Source organism: Peromyscus eremicus, chromosome X (genome assembly GCF_949786415.1).
Source record: "Peromyscus eremicus chromosome X, PerEre_H2_v1, whole genome shotgun sequence".
Taxonomy (NCBI): Eukaryota; Metazoa; Chordata; class Mammalia; order Rodentia; family Cricetidae; genus Peromyscus; species Peromyscus eremicus.
In genome coordinates this window covers 92,136,433-92,163,357 of record NC_081439.1, presented here as the reverse complement: position 1 = coordinate 92,163,357, position 26,925 = coordinate 92,136,433, and the positions used below count along the sequence as shown (strand labels likewise).

Genomic DNA, 26,925 nt, shown 5'->3' with positions numbered 1-26,925 from the left:
AGCTGTCAAGGGATAGAAAATTTGAAGAAAAAAGGCTTTCCTTGATGTATTGAATGGTGGAGAAATTTATGAGTGAGAAAGTGTGTGATGTGACAGATCTGTACTATTTCTCATTTCAATTCTTCAGTTGTCTGCATTGATCACATAAAAATGATAATTTCCAAATTCCTTCTTTGTTTGATGTCATGCAAATATACATCATCAAGATGAAGAATGCTTGGCAATGTACCAGTTTCTGTCTTCAAACACTCTGTCTTCTACTGGTCCTCCAAGTTCAACACAAAAATCTATAGATTCGAAACTAAGGTCCACATCATAAAAGGGGGGCAAAACACTTTTAAAAATTTAGGAAGAATGAATTTGGAGGCTGGGGATGTAGTTCAATGGTAAGGTGCATTCCTAGCATGTACAAATACCTGGGCTCCATCTTTAGTACTTCCTGATAAGATGTTTGGGACACTAGGATGGTATATCTCACCAGTGTCAAAATGGGCAGTCATGACATCCTGACTAATAATAGGCTATAAACATTCTTTGTGATACAGAGATGTTTTCTCCAGTAGTCAATATTTGGCCTCAGCACACAACAGCACACAACAAGTTTGAGAGAGGAAGTCATCTCTAGATTGATGCTACCAACAGCCTCAATTGTTTATTACTATCATTATTTTTTCCTACTTTGATTTGAGGGGAGCTTTTGGAAACTTAGGAAATTCACAAGAGGAATAAATTGTGCTCCCTATGTTTGAGTGTAGAAACAGCAATTATAGAATCATAATGTCTGAAAGGAACTCAAAGAATGGAGGAATTCATGAGCTATTCATGACAAAAAATCTTTAGGCCTTCAGTCATTCAGGATCGCCTAAGAATCTGACCACTTCACACCACTCCCCACTGACCACTACCATCATCAACATACTTGATAAATTGTAGGAGCCTCCTAAATGGTTTTTTTGTTTATTTGTTTCACTCTTGACCCTCACATACTGTGTTTTCCCCATAACCTGTAACCACTTATCATTTTTAATATACATTTTTATTGAAAAGAATTTTATTCAATATACTCTAATCATGGTTCCCCTCCCCCAACTCCTCCCAGATCTTCCCCCTCCCCCTCTTCCAATTCCACATCTTCTTTCTCTCTTTAGAGAACAAACATGTAAACAAAAAAAGAATAAAAATTTACAAAACAAAGAAAAAGCACAAGTAACACACAAAATAAACAAGTAAAAACACAAAATCAGAAACCATAACCCACAAGCAAAACAGCAGTAAGACAAACAATGCCCAAACAAAGCAATATGAGACAAAAAATCTACAGCAATACCATTGCATTCATTTTATGTTGGCTGTGTATTGCTGGGCATGGGGAGTACACTTAAGTGTGGTTAATATACCCAATGGGACTCCATTGGAGAAACATAATTTTCCTTTGCAAGCAGATGGTCAATTGGAGATAGCTTCTTGCTTAGGGATGGGAGTGCATGTCCACTTCCCCCTCTCAATGCTGAAGCCCCATCTGGCTTCACCTTGTGCAGACCCTGTGCATCCTGGCACAATCTCTGTAAATTCATATCTGCATCAGTCCTCTTGTGTCTGGACGACAGTTTCCGAAGTGTTATCCATTCCCTCTGGCTCTTATATCTGCCTCCTCTTCCGAATAGTTCCTTGAGCCCCAAGGGAAAGGGTTTAATGAAGACATCCCATTTAGGAATGAGTTCTCCAAAATATCTCATTCTCCAAACATTGTCCAGTTGTGGGTCTTTGTGTTAGTTTCCATCTACTGAATGAAGTTTTTCTGATGCTGGCTGAACAAGACACTAATCTATGGGTATAGCAGAATGTTATTAGGGGTCATTTGATTGCTATGGTCCTTTAGCTATGGTCCCAAGCAGTGTCAGGCATTGGTTTCATCTTGTGGAATGGATCTGAAATCCAAGCAGAGACTAATTGGTTACTCCCACAATTTTGATGCTACAATTGCACCAGCATATCATGAAGGCAGATCACCATTGTAGACTTCAGGTTTTATAATTGGGTTGGTGTTTACCTTTCTCCCCAGGTAGCATGCAGAGTACCTTCCAGTACCAACACAAATATAAGAAAAGCTGTCATTCTGCTCAAAGGTCACCAGAGTTCTTCAGTGCTTAAGAAACCCTGCATGATTTGACCTGTTATCGTCTGCTTCCATTCCCTAGCCTTGCTCTTGCTCAACTTAGTCTAGCATTCTCGCTTCTTGGGTTCTTGTTTTATTTAGATGGAACCTAGAACCTTATGTGTGCTAGGTAAATACTCCACCTGTAAACTATATCCAGAGAACTTCTACAAATCATTTTTGTTGTTGTTGTCGTTGATTTGTTGTTCTGGGAATTGGACACAGGGCTACTTCCATGCTAGGAAAATACTCTACCATGGAGCTACCCACTCAGTTGCCACACTCACTTGTTTCAGGAATTGTGTAGCTCAAGTGTTTTTTTTATTAAATGGCTTACATCCAGGTAGCTGCAAGGCTAGCTCTTCATTCTCCTTTAGATTTGCATTCCAATAGTAACTTACAAGACAGACATGCCCTTCTCTTCCCACCATCATGCTGTACTTCAGGGCTCTTCTTGGCTTTATCATCACCTGACATCCAGGTATATGCTGCCTGCGTCACCTTCTATCAAAGGTTCTTTATCTGTTGTTTTCACTTTGGAGCTCCCAGTGCCTACAGTAGTTTTCAGAACATGGTAGGCTTTCCGTATATCATTTTTGAGTGAATGAATAAGTGATATTAATAGAATGTCAGACCTGGAAATATTGTCTAGCCCTTCTCAATTTTATTGTGAAAGGTGACAGATAGTAAGTGATCTGTCGAGGTTCAGTGTGGTAACTTCCATAGCAGAGTGAAGAAATACAGAACTTCTGACTTCGAGTTGAGTATTCTATCCGTGACATTGAAATTAAATTATTGTACAATTAAATCCATTCTGAATGAAGTCTATGGTATCCTCCTCATCACTTTGAATTATATTCCTTGTATCTAATCTAAATCCTACATCTTTTTTAAAAGATTATTTTATGCATATGGATGTTTTGCCTGATGAATGTGCACTACAGGCATGCACTGTCCATTGGAGGCCAGAAGAGGGAGACGGATCCCCTGGAACTGGAGTTACAGACAATTGTGAGTCATCAAGTAGGTCTTCTATAAGAGGACCAGACTCTCTAAGAGCAGCAAGTGTTCTTAGCCACTAAGCCATCTCTCCAGCTCCAGATCCTACATCTTACAAACTAAACTATATTCTCTATTTCAGTACTTAAGGAGAAAACACTCTAAATATATATAAACCTTACTTTAATACAGTATTTTTATACTTTCTCTAAATAAAACTGAAAGCAAGATTTTGGTCTCCATGGTGCCCTAAAAGATATCAACATCATAAAATAAGTCTCTAATCACATGGCAGGGATCTAGGGACATACGATTAGAAGGCCATATAAGTGACAATATAGCTGATTCCACAGTACTGAAGTCTGGGCAGAAGACTATTAAAAACATGTACTCTAATAAGGAAACATATTTGTAAAGTTTAAAAGCCAAGTCTATTTGATTTGTAGCCAATGTCTCCTGTCATTGAATTAGAGTCCTCCATTTACGGTGCAGAAGTATTCATAGTTCAGGTTTTTTGCCAACCAGGCAGGCAGCCTTCCTTCGACTGAAACTAGTAAAGAAGTACCTAGTGGGGAGCTGTGGTTTTGCCTTTGTGTCTTTATCCTTCTGCCTTCCCTGTAGAGAGAATGATTTATTTCTCCCTTCATTAAATTATCTTACTTAGGTCAGAGTGTCATTATTTCCAAAGTATCTATTCCCTATCTACAAACCAGGGGATGGCACGAGGTAGGCTTGCAGTTTCTAGTGTCAATGCTGAGCTTCATCTGGGTAGTTGCTTGTCAGATCAGGGGAAAGGGTTTTCTGGATCCTGGAACGTAAATGGAACAAAATGAGTGAAGCTAAACTTCAGGGGAAATTATTATTTAGCCATTTCTACCACTTTTTTGCTTAAACCACCCAGGAGCAAGACTGAATGAAAGGATTCATCATTTCTAGCCCATTTGTCTTCAAGATTAGAGAATACAACAGGCAAAATGTGTGGCCTAATAAAATACAGAACTAGTAGTCAATGCTAAGCTCTTTCCTTTCAACCAGGCTGAACTATTTCTTCAAACACCCTTGAGCCTAGCGTCCCACAGGCTGAGAAGCTAAGCATGAAGCCATCCCATGCCTAGAGGGAATGAATGTCAAGATAGGAAAGCCTTATCACTATTTAGGAGACTATACTAAGTGGTTTGACTTTATTATAAAAATTCACGATTACAAAGCACTCAAGAATTAACATTGGGGAGCTTCTTATTAAAGGTGGATACAATGTTGATGAAGTAATGCAACAGCACCTAGTTCTTGATACATCTATCATTTCCTCTACCTCTCCGTTTTCCTATTTGGACAGTTTATTAGCCTGACTTCTCACTTTCCCAGCACAAGCCAGAAAACCATAACATTTACCTCTAAGGACTGACCACGTATTTGTAGTGATCAGAAAATTCTTTTTCTTTCCTCTTCCTTTCCTTCTCCTCCTTCTTCCTCCTCCTGCCCCTCTCTCTGTTTCTTTTTAAGACAGGGTCTCTGTAGGTAGCCCAGGCTGGTCTTGAACCTGCGATCTTCCTGCCTGCTTCTACGTCCAAAGTACTGTGAATACAGGCATGCATCAACATATCTGCTAAGAAAATATTCCTTCAAAAGAGTTCTATAATGGGAGGGGAATCTGAGAGTGTTGAATTTGATGGGGAAAATGAAGTGTGCTTGCCTGCACAAGTTCAAAACAATAATCTCACAACGCATGAGAAATGGAGGAACATATCAGAGGCAGAGTGGTTACTGGGTAGGAATGTTATCAAAAGGGTAAATCATCCACTATAAGATAAGACCATGTCATCTTGAAGACTCTTCAAACCCGTTTTGCAATGTGTTTGTCGGCTGTGACACATGACGTGATGAGCAAAGTCAGGGGTGGTGTTTCCATGTTTACTCCTCCAATCCTTAGGAAGCAAGAAGCAAATTACTCAACCTCTCTATAGCTTCACCTCTTCCGTTTGAAAAGTTAAAGGATAATGCTAAATGATCTCATAAGAATGCTATGAGAACATGAGCAGACTTCCAAATTACTCTAAATGTACTTGATAAACCCCCCAATAAAGAGGTCTGACTGACATAGTTGTCTTAGTAAAGAAGCAAGAGTACAAAGCCACATTAAATAAAAACCTTCTTGGGAGTTCACTAAAATCCTATACACAGAAGTGCCTTGACATATTTTTCTAGGGTAGAACCTCCAGCATTCTGGGGGCTATCTATTTGCCGGTGGTATACCTAATTACAGAATCATTAGGATTTAATGAAAATAGTGGCAGTCTATTCCTTACAAGCACAAATAATTTTAAAGATTTGTGGCAAATAAGAGTGACGTCTAAATCCATTAGGGAAAAATTAAAATTACAAGCATTTCTATAGAAGGAAGTAGAATCTCAAGTGTTAAAAGCTTAACATAATCCAACTGCATAAAAATCAGCATTTAGAGCACTCTGAAATGGCAATACTAACAGGGAAAAGGGAAAAATAAGAGAGGGGTAAGACAAGAAATGAAATATAAACAGGGACCCTCAAACGCATTTTTAAAAACAGGTATTACAGCAAGAAACAGACACAAACCTCACCAGGAATGAGACCCTAGATGCAATAGAAAGCAACCCTAATCGAAATTTTAAAAAATCTGCAACCAGATCTTAAAGGGTTTAATCCATCTGCTTCCCCACAAACCCCAGATTCAGAATGACAAGTAAGTCAAACACAGGTAAGACCTGTAAGACTTTCAGAACTGTTCATCCTGGGAAGCCAGTGTCAGGAACGTATATTTTGTTCACATAATATACCTGTTGACATGAAAAAGCAGTATGTCAATGGAGGGTTTATTGTTTTTTTCAAATGATCAGCAGAATCTCAGACTTTCTTAGTAAGTGGGTCTTGAAATGATTAACTTCACAGTGTCCTGGTGTAAGGAGCTGGGGCCATTCCACCCAGTGTTTGTCAAGCTGTCCTGTTTCGCTTCTGACAGCAAAACTGATTGTTATTTCAGCAACTTCTTCTGCAAACCGTAGGGCTACAAACACCTTGATTTCTGGGAAGACTCATCAAAGAATTCTCTTCTTTAAAAGCATTTTTAAGAGTATAGACCCTGTCCATTCACAATGAGAACATGCAAGATAGACAGGCTAAGCTGCCAGGGTGGGCATGCTGAGTCAGCGTTCTTCAGACCTCTCTGCATTGGATGCTTCCCTAGCAAGAGGAAGCTCTTCTCACTCATACCTCCATATTTACTGATGTGGCCTTTGTGTAAGATATGGTAAACATGTTATCAACTGAGAAACTTTTGCCTACCCACCAACCTAAAAACTTTATAAAGAAATTAAAACTGAGTGAGTCCAAGGCCAACCTGTATAACTCAGCAAGACTGTCTCAGGTTTGGGAACGTAGCTCAGTTGCTGGGCATGTACAAGGCTCCCCAAAACACACACACACACACACACACACACACACACACACACACACACACACACACACACATACACACACACACACACACAATCAAAACTGGCCTGGGGTTATAATTCTGTGGTAGGTATCTGCCTAGCGTGCACAAGACCCTGACTTCCATACCCAGTATCATGAATAAAAGGAAAAGGGAGGGAAAGAAGAAAGAGAAAAAGGAATGCAGAAGGGATTAAATCCTTACAGAGACTTGTTTTTAATAATTTCCAGAAATATTTACCGCAAATAGTTTGCTTCCAATCTAATCTAATGAACTGAAATTTGACAACTTTGTAAACTGGTAAGACCTTCTGAGATTATGATGACACTAAAATATGTTACAGAAAACAGAAGTGTGCACTGATACACAGCAGACAGATAGCAAATATGCACAATAAAAGCATGCACACAAGTACACTGCTGTTTGTACCCCTAACACCCATTGGTTCAAATCATGATTTCCTAATGCATACATAAGATTGTAAAAATGAATAAACAAGAAGGAAGGCCAAGAAAATATAAGCATCCAAAATACAATGTAAGAAAAAGATAATTGCAGAGAAAACTTTTCACCTTAGTGTCACATTTAGATAGATTATTATCATTACAAAGGCAGAACAAATTACATGATGAGATTCTGTTAGTAAAGAATGCTAAGTTAATAAGTCATTTACAGATTTAACAAGTAGTTCTGATGCCATCTCACTCTAATCTTTGATAGATGCTGGTAAAACTGATAGGATCAATCAAAAACCACAGGCCACTTGTAAAATGAAAATTTTCTTGCAGTTTCTAGTGTGGAACCCTGTGCCTCATGCATGGTTCATGAAGACTCTACCAGTGAGTTATAGCCCCACCCTCAAGAGAAGAAAAAAAATCTTAAAGACACTTTAGGCATCTAAATGAATTCCCAATCCAGCACAAATTATTTTATTTTGCAATTCAAAGGAGGGAAATAAAAATGTGGATGATCAAACATGTCACAGTGTCTAGGTTCTCACAAACCATGCCTGTTCAACTTAAAATGTTCACCTGGTATGACATTCAGCTGTCAAGAAGAAGTAATTCAAAGGCCATTACACAGCTGATAAGCTAGGTGGAAAGAGCCATCCAGACTTTGCCCTGCCGTACCCTTCCTGGGTGACAAACAGATCTTCATAGATAATGTATTGTGTACAGAAGCGCTGATCGGAATCAGGCTTAGCGTGGTATGCACCTGGGTTGATGGTCTGAGGCATGTCACGTCTCTCTTGGGCTATCTCCTGAGGACCTTGGCCCCTGCTGCAGCAACGAGCCAGAAGGCAGGGAAGGACAGTCGATGAACAATATGTTTTCAGCAAGCACTGTTTGCTTAACTAAACCTCTGCAAGTGCTTGGAATGTTGGGCTTGAAAGCAGCCTTGGGAGGCCTGCTGCACCCTCCGTGATTTCCCTACCGAACAAAGAGGTTTTACACAGACCTTCTTCCCAGAAGTCTTCACACTTGCTCACAATGTCAGGAGGCACTATATGCTCAGCCAACGCTAAAGAGACTTCAATCAAGCTTCCAGAACATTCCAGTTCTGAAACAGAGCCACTGGCTAATAAGCTGTTTTCATCATTTACCAATGTGATAGCTATGGAAGGAGACAAGTCTCTCCTCCTTCAGTTCCTCCATGGTATCAAATCTACTGTCTTCTGTTTCTGGCATTAAATTCCTCTCTTGTTGAGCTCAGCTGAAGATCTCTTCTGCTGCTCTTTGGCAGATGTTCTTGAAGCTGTTTTAGCCATCTTAGAAACAACTTCATGGGGACTTGTGAAGCAAATTCATACATTGAGGATTGCCAGACTTTGCCTTTTGAGGCTGGATTTGTACGGACACTTGATTCACAACATATCTGACCTAGTGGACTAAACCACATTTTTATTGAATTTGTCTTCCCTTCTGAATAACCAAATACATTTGCCCTAGACATGTCTTCTTTTGGATCTGAAAGTTTATTGTCACATAGCAAAATTTGAAGCTTACTATACAGCTGGATCATGCTGTCCAGGTATCTGTTTGTCTTGAGGTCTAGGATCCAGGCTGAGGACTAGTAACACACTGAACATCCTGGTCCAACACAGTCACTTCTACAGTCACTACAGGAGATGTGTTCACCTCCTCCTAAGCCCACGGGCTCCTTCAGAATATTAGTGCAGTGGGAACAGGAGCAGGAGAGCACTGCTCAGCCGGGGGCCCAAAGCCTGTCAGTAGCAGGCTCCACAGCAGCCTTGGGAGAAGGCTTAACTCTAGCTGACCCCTCAGAGGCACGTGAGGCATGCTCTGGAGGCCTGCACAACATCCTTTTGGAGGACTTGGGCACCACAGGACAGCCTGCTGGTCATGCACCTGGGATTCCTTGCGGGTTTCAGAGCCCATGGGACACCTGGGGCTTGGCTACTGAAACCAGCAGTCTCTTCTGTCACTGCAATCCACTTTAAGATGTTGGCCTCTAACCTCTGAAAGACTTAGAAGACACCCCGATGATGATTTCATGGAACAGAACCTTGGCAGAGTGTGAAATAAATTGCACAACAATTCTGTACCAACTGTCAGTTGCTCAGAATTCTCACATGTATATCTGGGGCCTCCGTGGGGTCTCAGGTTTGTGAATATGACCACAGAGGAAGCTGAACTTCTTTCTTATACACCTGGCTCCCTTTGCTGTCCTTTTCTGACAAAAGAAAAGCTATCCTTGTGGCTAAGAAGCCATCCAAGAACTGGGTGCTGTATTTCAAGCCCCACTTTTCATCCATCTTCATGGTCTTTATCCAGTATTAACAGAAAACAGAAGAAAACACTAAGTACGTTTAATTTTGAACCCGAGAAAACACTAAGTACTTTTAATTTTGAACCCGATTCCCTTTGAAGGCCTCCCTTGGCTTAGCACTGGTCTACATTGCTAAGACTTTGCTGCCGAGTGAAAGAGCACACTGAGCTGTATGGTATCTAAATACATGTGTCGTTCAGATAGAGGCATATGTTTCACAAGTGACTAAAATGTCATCATTGCATTTAAAATACTTTGCCTTTGCAAGTTTCAAATTGGGACACGTTTGACTTCAGAGAAATAAGGACAAGCAAGACATCTGATAATTTCTTGATTCAGTCATAATCGGTACCTAGCTTGCTTCCTTTGCTTGGTGGAGGCAGGATCCCACACCCTTTTGTGGGGAGGGTAGAGGAAGAAAAACACAGCAGGCAGTAGCAGCAGTTAGAAGCCAGTGTAGCTTTCTTTCTCCATCCCTAACCAGAGCCATACGAGCTCCTGATCCTTTAACACTTAGTTAAAGAACTGACAAGAACAGAAGGCATCAAGGCATTGTGTTTGGAATTTGGGAGAGCAGTGTCAACGATGCATCTAAAAGTGATGAGAGGGAAAGAAGGGAAGAGACAGAGGGAGTGAGGGAGGTAGAGAGTGAATGTGGAGGGGGAGGGGGCAAAGGAGGGAGAGAGAGAGATTATGAGGCAGGGACACTTTTGTGTTATTCCCTCTCAAAGTGTGATAAAGGAACACACATACATACATACATACATACATACATACATACATACATACATACATACACAATATATACACAAGGCTATCAGTTCTTTTTGCATAGCCGTGATAGAAAACACCTGAGAAAACAAGGGAAGATTTACTTTGCCTCAAGTTTTCAGAGGCTTTACTCCACAGTTGTTGGCTCCATGTGCTAGGACAAAACATGGTGTTGGAGCATGTGACTGAGTAGCTTCTCCATTTCAGGAAAGACAGGAATCAGGGAGAGAAAGGACTGAAGAACAGATGAAATTTTCAAAGTCATGTCTCTAGTGACATAGTTTTTCAAGCTATGTCATATTTCCTACCGTTTCAACCACCACTTCCCAAAACAGAATCACTGGTTAGAGACAAGGTATTCAGCATGTGATCCTCTGGGGGAACGTTCCATATTTGACCAATAATAAGTAAAGGTAATGCGTGATCAGAGTATAGAAAACTTTAGCTTATCAATGACTGTGATTAGAAAGGACTTCTTACAATTGCATAATGTCAACAGGATAGACAGCAGTTCAATCACAAAATGACTTAAACAACTTTTTCCTGTTCATCAAAAGTTCTATGCTCTTTCTCTCAAAAGAATAAACAAGAAAAAATCAAAACAAAAAAAATAAAATAAATGAAAGAAGTTAGAGGGTCAGGGATGTGGGAACTATCTGGGAGGAGTTGGAGGAAGGGAAAGAATATGATCAAAATATAGAGACAATTTTAAATAAAAAATAAGTTAAACACACACACCAGAGTTACATGTTCTTTAAAGGGATTCTGATTTATCAGTGAAACATTCACAAAATTCTAGCTACTTTCCATGATGTATGCTGTCATGGCCATCAAACAGAGATGTTTAACTCTCACATTTCTGCTGAAGAAACAAATATTTCTGAAATGTGTCCCACTGAGACATCCTGCTAAGGAGTTAAGCTTCTTGGCGTCGCTCAGGCTCTTGAGTCTTTCCTCAAAGACTTCTTCACTCTAGTCAAGTCTTGCTACAGAGAGAAGAATTTACAGTTCCAGGAACATTTTACAAGAAAAACCCCCTTGGAAATATCTGAGATAAGAATTAAATCACAAAGATCCTGTTTACAAAATTGCTCCCAAAGTGACTCTGGCAGTACCAACAAATAAAAAAGTTTCCTGCAGAGAGGACATGGAAGGACTGGGAAATGAGAATGATCGGGGTGCCTGATGTGAAATTCCCAAAGAATCAATACAAATAAATTTCAAAAAATGTTTCTTGCCACTAACAGTGCCATTGTAGCTTTGGCTCAGATTTTCCCAGAATGGAGTTTCCAACATGACAATCAATGACAAGGTGTTGATGGAAGTATTGATATATCCATTGCCTCCTTTGCATGGTGGTTGAAGAGAACACCATCATGGCACAGAAAAGCAACCTCCACTATGACCTCCTCATTGCTCTGTAGCCCCAAGTTTTCACTTATCCTCCAGCAAAAACACTTCAGTTCCAGAGAGTGACTCTTACTCCTATTCTCATGAAATGACACTTGTGGTCCAGGATCAAGAACCAGTCTTGTAACCAGGTGGTGGTAGCAAATGCCCTTCCTTAATCGCAACACTCAGGAGGAAGAAGCATGCCTATCTCTGAGTTTGAGGCCAGCCTGGTCTACAGAGTTAGTTCCAGGACAGCCATGGCTCCACAGAGAAACCCTGTCTCAAAAAACAAACAAATAAATCAATAATAAAGAACCAGTCCTGTTCCTAGTCTTAAGGACTATCAAAACTAGAGACAAGTAGCTCAGCAAGACAGCATCTAGTCCCCCAACTTCTGGTCCCTTCTGAGGCAGGGTCTCATATCAACAAGATCGGCCTCTAATTTGCTCTGTAGTGGAGGATAATCTTGAACTCTTGAGCTGATCCTCTTGTCTCCACTTCCCACATTCTAGGACTATAGGCAAGAATCACCACATGGACTCCAGTCTCTTTTGAATCTTAGGTTTGGGTACCAATGCCTGAATCCTTACCTTGTTGGTGTGTGATCAAATCTCTAGTTTATTTATTTATTTATTTATTTATTTATTTATTTATTTGTTTGTTTGTTTGTTTGTTTGTGTGTTGTTTTTATTTTACTCTATTCAATGTACTAAGTGACATGCAATTTTAGCCTCATCCAGTGGGGTATTTAGTGCTATGGTTTAATATGCACCCCTCCCCAAATTTCATGTGTTGGAAACTTAATCCCTGGAGTCATGTATTAATGGTATTTAAAAGGTAGGATCCTTGGGGAGTGATTGAGTCATAAGGGATCTACCCTCACCAATGGATTGGCCTATGCATGGATTGATAGACTAGTGGGTTTATTGTAGAAGCAAATGCTGTGTTTGCTTTGTTATAGAAGCAAACTCTTTCCGACTTGCTTGTTCTATCTGCACAGATATGTCATATCTTTCACAATCTTATGCAGTAAAGGGGTCCCATAAGATGTTGTGCAGGTGCTGGCACCATGCACTTGGATTTTTCAGCTTCTAGAATGGTGAGACAAATACAACTATTTCTAAATTTCCGTGGTTTTCAGTTATAGCAACTTAAAATGCACTAAGAGAGAAAATGCCATAGAAAAGTGAGGCCATTGCTAACAATGAATACCTGAGAATGTAGATGTAGCTTTGGAACAGGGTCATGTGCAGAAGCTGGAAGAATTTGAAGATCCAGACTAGAAAAAGAACTACATTACTACAGACAGAACATTAAGGGTAATTCTGGTGAAGGCTCAGAAAACAAGAATAAGAAAATTCTGTAACTTCCTAGAGATTAAGTATTGATGAACTACTAAGGGTCAGAGCCGTCAGAGAGAGCTCCCAATGAAAGCAATGTCAAACACAAATGTGAGATGCAAGCTGATAGAAATATAGAACGTAAATGCTATTTTGACGAGGTCCTAGATGGAACTGGGGGGAAATATTGGAAACTGGAGTAAAGGCTGTGTTTGTTATACAATTTTTAAAAAATGGTATGTCACTGGCTAGGACTATATGGAATGTAGACTTTTAAAGCAATGAGTAATGAATGAGGCTGAAAGAAGAAAGTTCTAAGCAGTGAAGCATTCAGGATAGTGAATGACTACGTTTTGTGAGCTCTTAAAATTATTATTAATTAATTTTGTTCTTTGACAACTTCATACAGATATATAATGTATTCTGACTACTCTCCCCCCCACCCACCCTTTCATATCTCCCTCTGATCCTTCATTGCCACCAGTCCCTTTATGTTCATGACTTTTAGTTTTGTTGTGTGACCCATTTAGTTTAACCAGGAAGGGCCATCTGGTTAAATGTGACCATTGGATTAGCACTATCCACTGGAGCCTGGTGGAGTCACCAGTGGGTACACAACTCAAGGCAATGACTCCCCTTCTCTTTGATCTACTGATAGTAAGTGTGCAGCAGTGAGAGGTAGAGACCCTGAGCCTCTCCTCCCTCCATGCCTGACTATTGACAGGCCCATTCTTACACAGACTCAATGCCTGTGGGCATTCACAGCTCCCAAGTTTATAACTGCAGTGGATATGTCTTGCCCAGAGCGTGCCGTTTCCCAGCCATTCTTCTAACATCTGTCTCTTACATTCTTTCTGCCCTCTCTCACACACAGTGTTCCCTGAACCGTATTGGAGATGGTATAAACGTCTTTTTTCGGGCTGAGTACTCATCCACCACTTACTCTTAGCACCTCTTGTAGCCATGACTCTGTGCATTCATTAATGTTTACTGAGAAGAGAGGCTTCACTGATTAAGGCTATGAGTATCTTTCATCCATGGGTACAAACATAATTATTTACAACGCAGTTTGATGCTGTATCAATTTAACTTAATGACAGCATTTAGGTTCTCCCTAAGACCTATGACCACCCATGCCATGGGTTTTTGACTTGGTTTACAGTACTAAACAGAAATTCCTTCCTATGGAATGGGCCTCAAATCCAATCAGAGAGCATTTGAATACCCTCATAACAGTAGTGCTATTACTACACAAAAGGGTACAGCTCCCATGGCAGCTGGGAAACACTGTTGGTGCCGTTTATCTTCCCAAACACCTCCTGGGACGACAAAAGCCAGCAGGGAGCTCAGCTTCGATTTGATTTCTCTATCTTGTAACTAAGACGTGTGGTATTCTCAACATCAGGGTCCTATCATCTAGTTCTGATGGACAATCAAGAGGAATAGAAAGAATGTGTATTGTTTGTGGGGAGGGCTCTAGGACTTTCCTGAGCAACAACAACTCGTAAGGAGGTATACTACCTCTAGCACTGAGAATTTTGTTTAATAACCCACAGCTTCTAAGAACAGCTTTTTACAGCATTCATGGCTACTTTTAACTGTTTGCAGTGAAATGGGATAGCAAAGAAATAACTTAAAATAGAACTTATAATTAAAAGGGAAACAGAGCAGAAAGATTTAGAAAATTCACAGCCCAGCCATTTGGTAGAGACTAAAAGAACATTTCAAAAGAAACCAAGAGCATAACAGATAAACTGTTTGATGGAGAAATTGATACAAATAGGACAGAGGGACCATCAAAATAAAGGAAGAAATGCACACTCAGCCACCTTAGCTAAGAGTCAAGCAGTACAAGGTGTGGCTCAACCTTCTTCTGTAAAAGAGCAAGCTGTATTTGGCAACGTCTACCTTGTGCTAATTCTGCCGCTGCACAGAATCCAATGGACAGAGACACAGAGAGCTCCATCTAGATTTCAAAGCATATTTCAGACAACTTGGAAAAGCAGTCTGAGAACTGTTGCACATTCAGAGCCATTACAGACATCCTTGATTAGATAAATATTGAGCAGGAATGTGGGGTTAGAGCTGTCACAGAGATTGCCCATGAAGTCAGTGCTTACTGGTGCTGAAGTAAGGCTGCCACTGAAACCCTAGAACTTCAGGGCTACCAAGGTGCAACTCCAATCTGGTAGCGCTATAGTGAGGGGTGACTTTCCAAGGCCTTGAGGGTCTAACCCCTAATCAATATGTCCAGGAATGAGTACGTGGAGTCATTGGTGATTATTCTAGCGTTTAAGACTGTGATTTATCCTGTGGTGGTTGAGACATGTGTGAGGCTGGTTAACTACTTTCTTTTTAATTGTTTCTCCCCTCTAAAAGGAAAATAACTTAGAGGCAGTAACACTTTATTTTAGTTTGTTTTCTTTATTCATTGCTTTTGAGAGTGATCATGAGAACACTATAGTTTTATAACTTTCCTTTCATACACTATCATCCAAATAGTTCATTTTGTTTATCATCCAAGCTCTTCTAAGCCTGAACTGGAATACCTGGTGATAATTTCCATCTTTCAACTGTATGGCTCTTAGCTGCCTAAGCAAAATAGAGATTCCTAGTTCCTCTATTCACACAAAAGCTCCTCTTGACATTCAATTCTCATTTTATTTTGCTGGCAAGCATGTTCTTATCAAGATCTGTAGCCAAAACCACTTGTAAAATAATAAAAGGTTATTTATACTGAATCCTATCATAAAGTTAATGGTAAACTGGTTACCATAGTCCCATGTCTATACCAGAGTTCTCCACCTTTCCCAGAAACCATTGCTACGTAATCTACTAACACAAGCCATGTGATGAGTAGTGATGTGAAATAATCGGTTTGCACTAGAAGACTGAGAAGGGATCAATACCATCCTCTTTCTCACAAAGAATCTACAAAGGGATTTAATTTTTAAAAAAAATCACAGAGACCTATAGAAAATGAACCAAGAACCATGGCCTTCCTGAAAGGCTGTTTGTATCAAACTCAGCTCCAAGCCCTCTTGCATTGGTAACTAAAACTCAAGTCACACTGGCAAAATACGGTTTCATTATTTTCTGAAGTACAAGAAATACATTGGTGAGACTTTCACTCCTGAAATTTTCCCCATCACAAGTTGCCTGGGTTCAAATTCTGACTTCACTGCTTTCTAGTAATGTAACCTTGTTCAAGGCATTTACCTTGTCTTCGGCTGAGTGTTCTCAGATGTACCATGAAGATTTATTATACCTATAGCATAGAGTCATCGTGAAGACTAATTATATTCCTCAGCATGTTCATTATATACAGAAAGTGCTCAATAAATGGTAACCATTAATGTCAGACTTATACTTGCTAAGGTGATGCTAACCACTGTTATGTATGTTGTTGATCTGTTTTAACTCTGTTGAATTAATTAATTTTATTTTATTTATGTGCACACATGAGTGCACAAGTGTGTATGTGTGTACTTGGGGTGCACGTGCCATGTAGAGAAGATGTGTTGATGTCTGGTGTCTTCTTCTATCACTCTTTACTTTATTTTATTTTTTTTTTTGAGACAAGGTCTCTCCATGAACCAGTTAGACTAGGTTGGCAGGCCAGTGAAGTCCAAGGAACTTCCGGTCTCTACCCACCAGCACTGCAGTTACAGGCATGTCTTTATGACCACCTTTTTACATGGGCACTAGCTATTCAAACTCGGTTCCTCATGTTTCCACAGAATCTGTTTTACCCACTGAGCCATCTCTCCAGCCCCATATTATTGATTTTTTGTTTAGCACTTTAAAAATTAGGTGAGTTCTGTAGCATTTTCCTTGCTGTGGTTTGAATATAGGGCACGTTCTCCCTAGTCCCATAAGTTATAAAATCTACCTCTAAGATGGGAGGTGCTGTGAACCTTTAGGTGATGAGGTTGAATTGGAGGTCCTCACATGATTGGGTATATGCTTTAAAGGGGTTTTGACCTCACAGCCAGAACTCTCTATCGCTCTTGCTCCAACATGGACTCATAACATTGCCATCTGTCACCTTCTCCAGGGGCCAAACCAATTTGCCATCTGATCCTGGATTTGGACCTCCAAACTATTAGCTAAATCTTCTCCCTTTATGAATGAATGATCTCATATATTTTTGTAGTAACATGAAGCTGAGTGATGGACTCTTGTTTTGTTCATTGTAGTTGTCTAATCTAAATTATCAACCTCAAATCATTACAATACATTAGCCTTAAAATCAGCTGACCTAATTCAGCAAATTTTAATTTTGATGGTTCTGTTTTTTCAAATCTGGAAAACATATTCTTCCCTACCTGATGCCAATGCCTGTCTCCAAGGTAGCTCATGCATCACAACTACTGCTACCTAACCTTCTGGATAGGCAGAGGAGAATAGTAATGGATGTGATTAGATATTGGTGTTCTCCATTTCTGTGTAATACAGAAAAATGAAATTTCTTTTCTAATGGTTTCTGAAAAAAGGTTGAACATTGATTTTCTCTGACATGTTAGGATGGGGGACAAAGCAGGTGGAAAGAGGGGATTGCAATTTCGATCAATCTAGGCATAAGGCAGGAGATTAATTTCCAACATGATGCTATCAGGCTAGTTCTGTGAGGAAATGGCCATCAGAGAGAGTGAGTCTGTGAACAGATGGTATTGTGGGTATGAATGAAGTGGCTACTGAAATGGGTCTTCCTATTAATTGCAAACGGATGATTCAAATTTCAGAAGGCTATGGTAAATTCTACCAAGAAAGTCTGCCTAAGTCTGGAAAAATAAGGTCCAGAAAATTGCCAAGTAGTCTATTCAGGGATGAGATTAAAGGAAGTTGATGTGTCACATGGGTCCCTTGTGAACAGTAGCTTTATAAAATCTTGAGCTAGCCGTAGAAGTGGGGAGACTACACCATCACCTATCCCTCTGTGCCATCCTTTGTCATTAAATTTAGGTGAAATTTTAAGGAAGGTGACTTTATCGTACTCTGTTCACTGCACTCCTGGCATGAGCTCTGAGCTGAGCAATTCTATCCTATGCTGACTAGTCTAGGAGGATCCCAATATATAATACTTAGCTTTCAACAAAGATTCCTTGGGGGATGGTAGGAACAAGTCAGTAGGGTCTAAACGCAAAACCTCAGAGGAAGGCAGGCAATGTAACTTCTTTAGTGGCCATGTCCTTAGCACACGTCATTGCAAATTCTCAAATTCAATCAAGCCGGCTGATGTACCAGGTTTCTTGCAGATAATATAAGCCAAATTTAATTTATTAGCCTGATGATTTCCCTCTCTTCTTCCAAAATCCCTGCCAGCTTCTTTTTTATTTCATTAAAAAAAGATATGATTTTTAACTGGAAGCCTAAGATCATTCAGCCTGATTTTGTAGTTCAAAGAGAAGGCAAGTTTAGGTAAGAAAAAAATAAAATTGAATTTTGCACCTGACCTCTATCTGAACAAAAACAGCAGTTACAGGATATTTAAAAGAACAATAACAAATTCTGATCCTCACACAAATTTAAAATTAACATATGTCAAAGAGTTTATCTTATTTATCAAGTTCACAAGGAAAGTTGTAAACAGGACCCTGCAAATTGTGCCTCATAAACGAAATCCTGTGGTCATTGCCTGCTTGTTCAAGTAATATTTTGTTGGAGCACAGCCACATCCAATCATTTTAAGCATTGCCTATGGCTATTTTTGTGCTACAATGGAAGCGTGGTAAGGTCCCACATTGTTGAAACACTCACTCTCTAGTCTTTCACAGAAAAAAAATTTATTATAGACAGCCAAGAACCTGGAAATAAATTCATATATGTATGCAAAGCATCAATTATCTGTACAATTATATGTATCTCACCAGATAAGAAATATTTGCTTTATAATTTATAGAGCAGTATGTTTTTTTAATTAAAGGCATAAATAATCCAAAAGAATGTAGTAGGCAGGACTTCCAGTTTCTTGTTTTGCACAATGCAAAGTTGTTCTCAGCTTCCTTTGCCAATTGCTAAGAAACCAATATGGGTACCAAAGTTTACTCTATCTATAAATGAAGAGGATAAATACTCTATTGTGACTTGGAAGGCATTGGGAAGATACACAGTTACACTTACGACACCAATGATTCATTTCTGGAAAACTGCAACTTTCAGACAAGACTGATTGAGGTGTTCTTTCTCAATATTATCAATTAAAATGTAAATAGCCTCTATCAGGGATGATCCAGATATGTTTGTCAATAATTAATGATTTCATATTGACTTTTCCCTCCAAAGACCAGCTGATCAGTCAGCCACCCACAATGATTCCAAGGTCTAAGGACCTCCATGAAAATTGTATTAACTTTGGTTAATAAAACCTGCACAGAAATACTCTAAAATATAAGAGCAGTTCCAAGAAGACAGTACTGGTGATGCTTGCTCAACATGGCAGGGATGTGTTATCAGACAAAAGCAGAGATGAAAGCTCTAGGTTAACTTGCATTAAGGAAGAAGATCAGTAAAAGTATATATAAAAGAATGAAGTATTATTGTTAAAGTTTTGCATATATCAATGTTTTATCCAGAACACCAAGGACAACATGAAAAATAATTATAAACCAGGTATAATGGTGAAGACATGTGATCTTAACATTTATGGGAACAAGGCAGGAAGATTTTGTCTTTGAGGCTAACCTGGGCTACAAAGTGAAACCTTGTCTCGAAAAATTAAGATATAGGGTTTTTTTATTTTTAAAAATTACTTTTCTGGGGAGTATTTTCATTGGTATACTTGTATCTGTTGTGATAGTTATAGAGACCACATTTGCTGAAAACTTCATATGTTCCTACATAAGCAGTACACATATACACAATCTCTATTTATACTGCACCCAGCTGTTTTAGTTATATGTTTAACCATGTTACAAAATACCAGACACAAATAACATAAGTGAGGCAGGATTTATTAGGGCTCACAGTTTCAGAAGACTCAGTTCAAGGCCGGGGCATGGGGTGTGGTGGAACACAGTTGTTCACTTCATGTCAGCCAGGAATCAGATCAAGGGCTTACAGAAAGGGGACAGAGCAAGACATAGTCCCTGAGAAATGTTCTTCCCCACCTACTTACCTCAAACTAGGTCCCACCCCATATTTCACTATCTCTCAATAATGTCCTCATATTATGAATCCATCGAAGGACTAATTCTTTAATATTTCAGAGCCCTAGTCATCTCTGGAAACACCATCATAGATATCCAAAGATGTGCTTTACTAAATTCCTAGACTTTCCAGCTTGATCAAGTTAAAAATACACATTAATCATCCTTTGCTCTGGACCCCATCTGCTCATCACCTCAGGCACCTTGAACTATTCACAAGTCCCTACTTCCCTTTATTTGGAATGTCTCACCCTCCCTGGTCCCTGCTCCCAGTCAAAATGATCATGTTGCAGCTTCATCCCATTCCTTTCACAGACACATTTGTGCTTCTTAACTGGTGTATTCACCAAAAATATCAGTCTACGAATCCAGAGTGAAGTCTTTTATTACACACTATGGCACAGGTATGGATATGTCAATTCAGACACTAATAAAATAAAGATGATGCCCTAATGCAAAACCCCAACGGTTGGGATTTTAAGTGGAGGAGGGTGACAATGGTGATTTGCTCTTTTCCTCCCTCATTCCTTATCTGCTCTGAAAAGTAGGGCTGGGCAGAGTTCTTGGAGTAAACCATTGGGCTTGGGGGAGTGGAGGAGCTCACAGAGGCTGATTTCTTTCATTCTTTGATTTCAATTTATTATGATAAAATGCCCTGAGAAAACAAAATCAACTTAGGGAAGGAGAGATTTTTTACTTCACAATTCCAGGTTACAGTCAGTCCATAAGTGTGGAGAAAGCAAGGCAGTATGGAAAAGTTGTGTCACATCCACAGTCAAGAGCAGAGATCGAGACAGCAATAGGTGCATGCATGCTTAAGCGTACTCAGCATGCTCTCTGCTTTTATGCAGTTCAGAATCTTCTACATATGAAATTGTGCCACTTCCAGTGAGTGAGTCAACTGGGAGATGGGCCTCTGGGCATGACTATGGAGGATTATCTTGATGATGTGGGATGACATGTCCACTCATAGTGGTGTCATTCCCTGGCAGGGATCCTGGACTATATACTTAGACAAAGGGTGGTGAACACCAGCATGCATTTAATAGTGTCTTCTTACTAAAGATATCATGTGACCAACTGCTTCAGGCTCTTCCTGCTTTGGCCGCCCTATAATGATGATAATGATGGCTTGTGCCTAAGCTGTGAGCTAAAACAAACCCTTCCTTCCTTAACTTGTTGTATTTTGTCACAGCAACAGAAAAGAAACTAACACTCCTCAGTACGTATGGAAGATTTTCCCTAGTCTGCTCTGTTGCCCAATAGCACAGAGCACAGTGCTAGACACACAGCAGTCTTTAGCAAAAAGGAATTAAAATAGCCTATTCTAAAATTAAGATTTGAACTCTTTTGTTTGCAAACCTGACTTCCACAACTTGGATACAAGCAAGTTCATTTGTTTCAGGCCTTTTCTCCAATCCCGGTTGAGAAGGTAGATATTTCAAGAGTCTTTGTATCCCAGGTTGACCCTGAACTCATGATTCCCCTGCCTCTATCTCCAAAGTGCTGGAATTAGAAGTATGTGTCACTATACCCACCATCTCAAAGTATTGTTGGTTTGCATGTCCTTGATGGCTAAACATTTTGAACTTTCTATGTGTTCATTGGCTCCTTTGTACTTATTTTTTGTAAATTTTATTTTATTTTTTGTGTATGTGTCTGAGTGTATGTGTCTTGTGTGAGTGTATATGCACATGTGTGTGTACACCCACAGAGGCCAAAAGATGGCACTGGATCTTTGTAGCTGGAGTTACAGGTGGTTGTGAGTCACCCAACATGCATGTTAGGACCTGAACGCTAGCCCTCATGATTGAATGGCAAGTTGTGTTGACCACTGGGCCACTTGTGCAGTGCTCTTTTGTACTTCTTCTGAGAGCTGTCTGTTCAGCTAATTTGTCCATTTTTTATTAGATGATTTATTATTTTGTCATGCCCCAGGGCCCACCTCCCAGTTGATCCTAGATTCCATCAAGTTGACAATTAACACTAACTCTCACAAGGCTGCAAAGAAGCATATTGTGAGATAGAGAACAATGTAAAGGAGCATGAGAAAAGTAGCTATCTCAGATGAAACCTAGAGCCTACAATATTTGAATAGGCAGTTAGGGGAAGACGTGGTCACTGAAGACTACACTCTTTGGAAAAGTTTTCCTCTCTGGGCTCAAGTAACCAAAAAACCAAGTGGAGTGTCAGAATGCTCCTTATGGGAATCAAATAGCTCCAGAGAGCTTTTCCTATTTCAAGCATACAGTCTCCTGTCAGCTCCATGACATAAGTAGGGTTAAACAACAATCTTGTGTACTTCTGTGGGTCTTGGACAGGCCTGTCAGCACTGAAAAGAAGAAAAGGAAAGGAAAGGAGGCTGAAAAGTATAAAGAGCGAGGAAGGAGTGGGTGAGAGGACAAGCTGAGCAGCATGTTACAAAGCAGACCGTACCTCCACCCTCACCCAGAGAAAACTGTCCAACAGGTTGACACCCACTCCACCTTCTCCTCACCATTTTAGAGAATGACAAAGATGGGAAAATGTCCCTACCTAGGGAGAGGACAGATTTTCCGGATCTGAGCTCTCTTCTTCCTGGGCAGACTATGACAAGTTGCTCACTTGCCATCTCTCCCCACTCCACGGCTTTATGCCAGTTGTGTTTATGTTCATTTCCAGGCCCACTCAGACCTATTTCTTCCTAAGCCTGTAGGCTTATGTTAATTTCTGAGATGGTTCTTTCCTATGTCCAATTTATTTTATGAGTCAAGTTGTTCACTTTCCACTGTTTTGTTTGTAGCTTCTCTTTCCCAGTGTTTCACAATGTTTACTCTCTTCTCTAGCCTAGCAATTGATGACTGACAGCCTTCACAGGCCAATGCAGGTCCTCAGTGAGGAAAGCAGATTTCTCGCTGTCTGTTCCCCTTAGCTTTCCTCCCTCTCCCCCTTTTCTGGCCACACCTCTGTATTAGAAATCCCTTATACAAGGTGAGATTTTTTTAAAGGAGGTAAAAATGATGAAAACCAGTAACTCGTGCTTTTGTAAGGTCTCCAGTAACTGCAGATTGTTATTGTTGTTGTCTTTAAAAAAATAAAAAGAAATTATTGATTAAAACAATATTTTTTCTATTTTATGAGACTCCCAACTGTCCCTGTTCTTTTCTGCCCATTGAAAAATGAGCTTTGACACTGTGCTCTTCTTTTCCTCAAATATAATAAGATCAATATTTCCCCCATCTGCTGGGATGCTACCCATGCTTCACACAGGTTTCCCTTCCAAAACCCTTCGCCTCACTGTCCCTGTCCTCCTCCATCTTATAGGTTTCATGTGAGTTTAGTGAGCTCCCTAGTTTTCTGTTTTATTTTCATTTTTGAGACAGAATCTCCTGTATCCCTAGTGTCCTTGAAATAGATAGATAGATAGATAGATAGATAGATAGATAGATAGATAGATAGATAGATAAAGAGAGAGAGAGAGCCAAGAATATCTTTGAACTTCTGATGTTCCTGCCTTCCCACCTCCAAGGTGCTAAGATTACAGCTGTGCACAACCCTGTCTAGTTTATATGGTTCTTGGAATTGAAACCAAAGCCTTGTGCATGCTAGACAAACACTCTACTAACTCAATTGTGACCCCAGACCCTCTCGCTTTCTTTATTGGACTGAAAACAGACTAAGTCCCCAAAGATTTATTTTCAAGTTGGAAGACTGCTTTAATTCATTGATCAGGTTCTATGCATTTCTCCAGGTGTGCTCCTGAATATGTAATGAACTCTGCACATTCTATCTATAGATATCATTTCCACAATACATCATATCCTAGACACAACAGTTTTATCAAATACCCCCTTGTCATTAGCAATGCTGCCCCAAGCTTGGACTTCCTCATTTACAATATTACTTCTCCCTGACAATACCTAATTTTTTTCTACCTTCCTGGACTTAGAAGAAATTGCATTAATCAGGTCTGCCCTTTAGTCTGCTAAAGTCCTGTATGCATACAAAGTCAATAACATTTGGAAGAGTCTTTTCTTTTGTCATTATGACTTTATTTAGTTGCATGGTCTTCAAAGTGATTGCTTGTCTTTGGCCTTTCAAGCCAATATTCCAGCAGTCTCAACAGCTCAATTAAAGCTAAACATATACCACCATGAACTGTTAGGGACTTTATGATCTGTGCAACTCAGCCAGAAGGCCAAGAACAACATCATCTTTTTCTTTGTTTCCCTTATTCTGTTAGACAGAACTAGACATATAATGGTAACATAATTTTAATTGCTGAGTTCCACAGTTGCACTACCTGGGCAGAATTTTGCTTCTACTACTGAAAACTACATACTCTTAGGTGTGTCCATTAACCAGGTGTGTCCATTAGCCTCTCACAGCTTCTTCCCATGGGAAGAATATTTACCAACTAGGGTTGTTGTGAATATTAAATAAGTACATGCAAGTAACGTGCTTGGGGAAGCGCCACACAGCAGCCCACAAACATTACCTATTTGGGTGAGAAGTCACAAGAGAATGGAAATTTCAGTTTCTGAATTAACAATGGATGCTCCTTTGTGCTCCTAACTATAACCCTGCCCCTCTGTGTTTCTCATTTCTTGTGTAGGTTCCCACCCTGATGATGGACACCCAGTTCTCTGAGTTCACACCAGATATCACTCCCATTATGTTGGCCGCCCACACCAACAACTATGAAATCATCAAATTGCTTGTCCAAAAGCGGGTCACTATCCCACGGCCCCACCAAATCCGCTGCAACTGCGTAGAGTGTGTGTCCAGTTCGGAGGTAGACAGCCTGCGTCATTCAAGGTCCCGACTGAACATCTACAAAGCTCTGGCAAGCCCCTCACTCATTGCCTTATCAAGCGAGGACCCCATCCTCACTGCCTTCCGGCTGGGCTGGGAACTCAAGGAGCTAAGCAAGGTGGAAAATGAGTTTAAGGCTGAGTATGAGGAGCTCTCCCAGCAATGTAAGCTCTTTGCCAAGGACCTGCTGGACCAAGCTCGGAGCTCCCGAGAACTGGAGATCATCCTCAACCATCGAGACGACCACAGTGAAGAACTTGACCCACAGAAGTACCACGACCTGGCCAAGCTGAAGGTGGCAATCAAATATCACCAGAAAGAGGTAAGCTGAAATCATCTCTGAATCCCAGGGAAGCTTAACGCTCTCAGTGTCCACAGCATCAAAGCAAGCCTCAGTATTTTTCTACCACTTAAGACTTCAAACATATGTGGTTGGATAAGCCTTAAGAACACTTAGGCCCATTCATCTGCAGACAGCTCCTGTGTATTTCCTTTGTGACCAAAAAAGTAGCCACCTTATTCTTTGCAAGGAAAGCATTTTATCATTCAACAAATACTTGTCAAGTACTGTTCTTGGTGTTTGGAATACAGAGGATAAACAGCGATCCTCCTTGTTTGGAGATGTTTTACAAGTTTAAATTTAGTGTGTTTAGAGACAAAATTTGTCAAGATAATGATATTCAAAATTTATATTATAATGTGAATACACTTGACCACCGATTATTTAACCATCAAAAGCTCCCTTCGTGTAGGATATTATGAAACAGTACAGCTAATTTCTAGTTTGGACATAAATAAGTAAATGAAGCCTAACTTTATCTTTACTGTATTACCTATGGAAAGTGAATTTAGCATTTTCATGGTAAACAAAATCCCCTAAATTCCTTGGAAATGGGACTAGAGAAATGGCTCAATGATTAAGAGCACTTGTTGCTCTTACAGAGGACCCAGGTTTGGTTCCCAGTGCCCATGTGGTAGCTCACAACTGTCTGCACCTCCAGTTCCAGAAGATCCAATGATTCTGACCTCTGTGGACACGAAACACACATGTGGTACATATTCATATATACAGGCAAAACACCCACACACATAAAATAAATAAATAAATAAATCTTTCAAAAACTTTAAAAAAATTCCTTAAAGACATATGGTTTATGTGTCTTAATAAGCTAAAGAAAAAGATGTATTGATTTTCGGTTTATTATTCTTATATTCATTTTCTTTTCCTTAGTTTTGGTGGTGGTGGTGGTGGTGGTGGTGGTGTGTGCATGCACATATAAGCACGCATTTGCATTTGCAGTGTTTGAGACAGGGTCTCATGAAGGAAGCTCTTTGGACACCTGATCCTCTTCCCAAGTACTAAGTTTACAGACATGTTCTACCACTCCTGGCTCAGTAGTTTCAGCAGTTCCTTTTTAGTTTGGTCTTGTTTTGTTGTTGTATTTTGGGGGGAGGGGCATTTTCGAGACAGGCTTTCTCTGTGTAGCCTTGGCTTGTCTTGGAACTCACTCAGTAGCCCAGGCTGGCCTTGAACCCACAGAGATCCTCTTGCCTCTGCCTCCTGAGTTCTGAGATTAAAGGGTGTGCTACCACTGCCCAGCCTAGACCTTATTTTTATTTTGTCCCTTGTGTTCCTTCATTTCCCCTTCTACACATTTAGTAGTATTTTTATGTGTGCACATAACTCTCTGAGTTTGTGTATACCCAACTGTGATATATGATGTATACACATGTATTTATAGGTGTAGCCATTCATTCATATGCCCGGGTGGCAGAGGACAATAGGTGCTCTACTCCATCACTGTCTGCTTTATACTCTTGAGACAGGGTCTTCCACTGAACTTCAAGTTAGGTGGGTGACCAAGAAACTCCAATAATCATTCTACTTATCATATCCTCCCCTCTACACACAGCACTGTGGTTACAGACATGTACAACCATACCCAGTGTTTGTGAGATTTGCACTCAGGTCCTCATGCTTACAAGCAAGTGCTCCTACATACTGAGCCACCTCCCCAACCCAATTATTAATTTAAGTGGGTCCTATCCCATGATCTGATGGAACAA

The 26,925-nt window shown here is 40.1% G+C and overlaps 1 protein-coding gene across 1 annotated transcript in view; it reads left to right on the top strand.

Moving 5' to 3' along the window:
• Positions 1–26,925, top strand: part of Trpc5 (transient receptor potential cation channel subfamily C member 5) — a 100,729-nt gene that overhangs the window by 12,065 nt on the left and 61,739 nt on the right. The window contains exon 2 of the mRNA XM_059251511.1: positions 24,659–25,180. Within this exon, the coding sequence (XP_059107494.1) occupies positions 24,659–25,180 (522 nt within the window). The remainder of the gene's footprint in view (positions 1–24,658; positions 25,181–26,925) is intronic.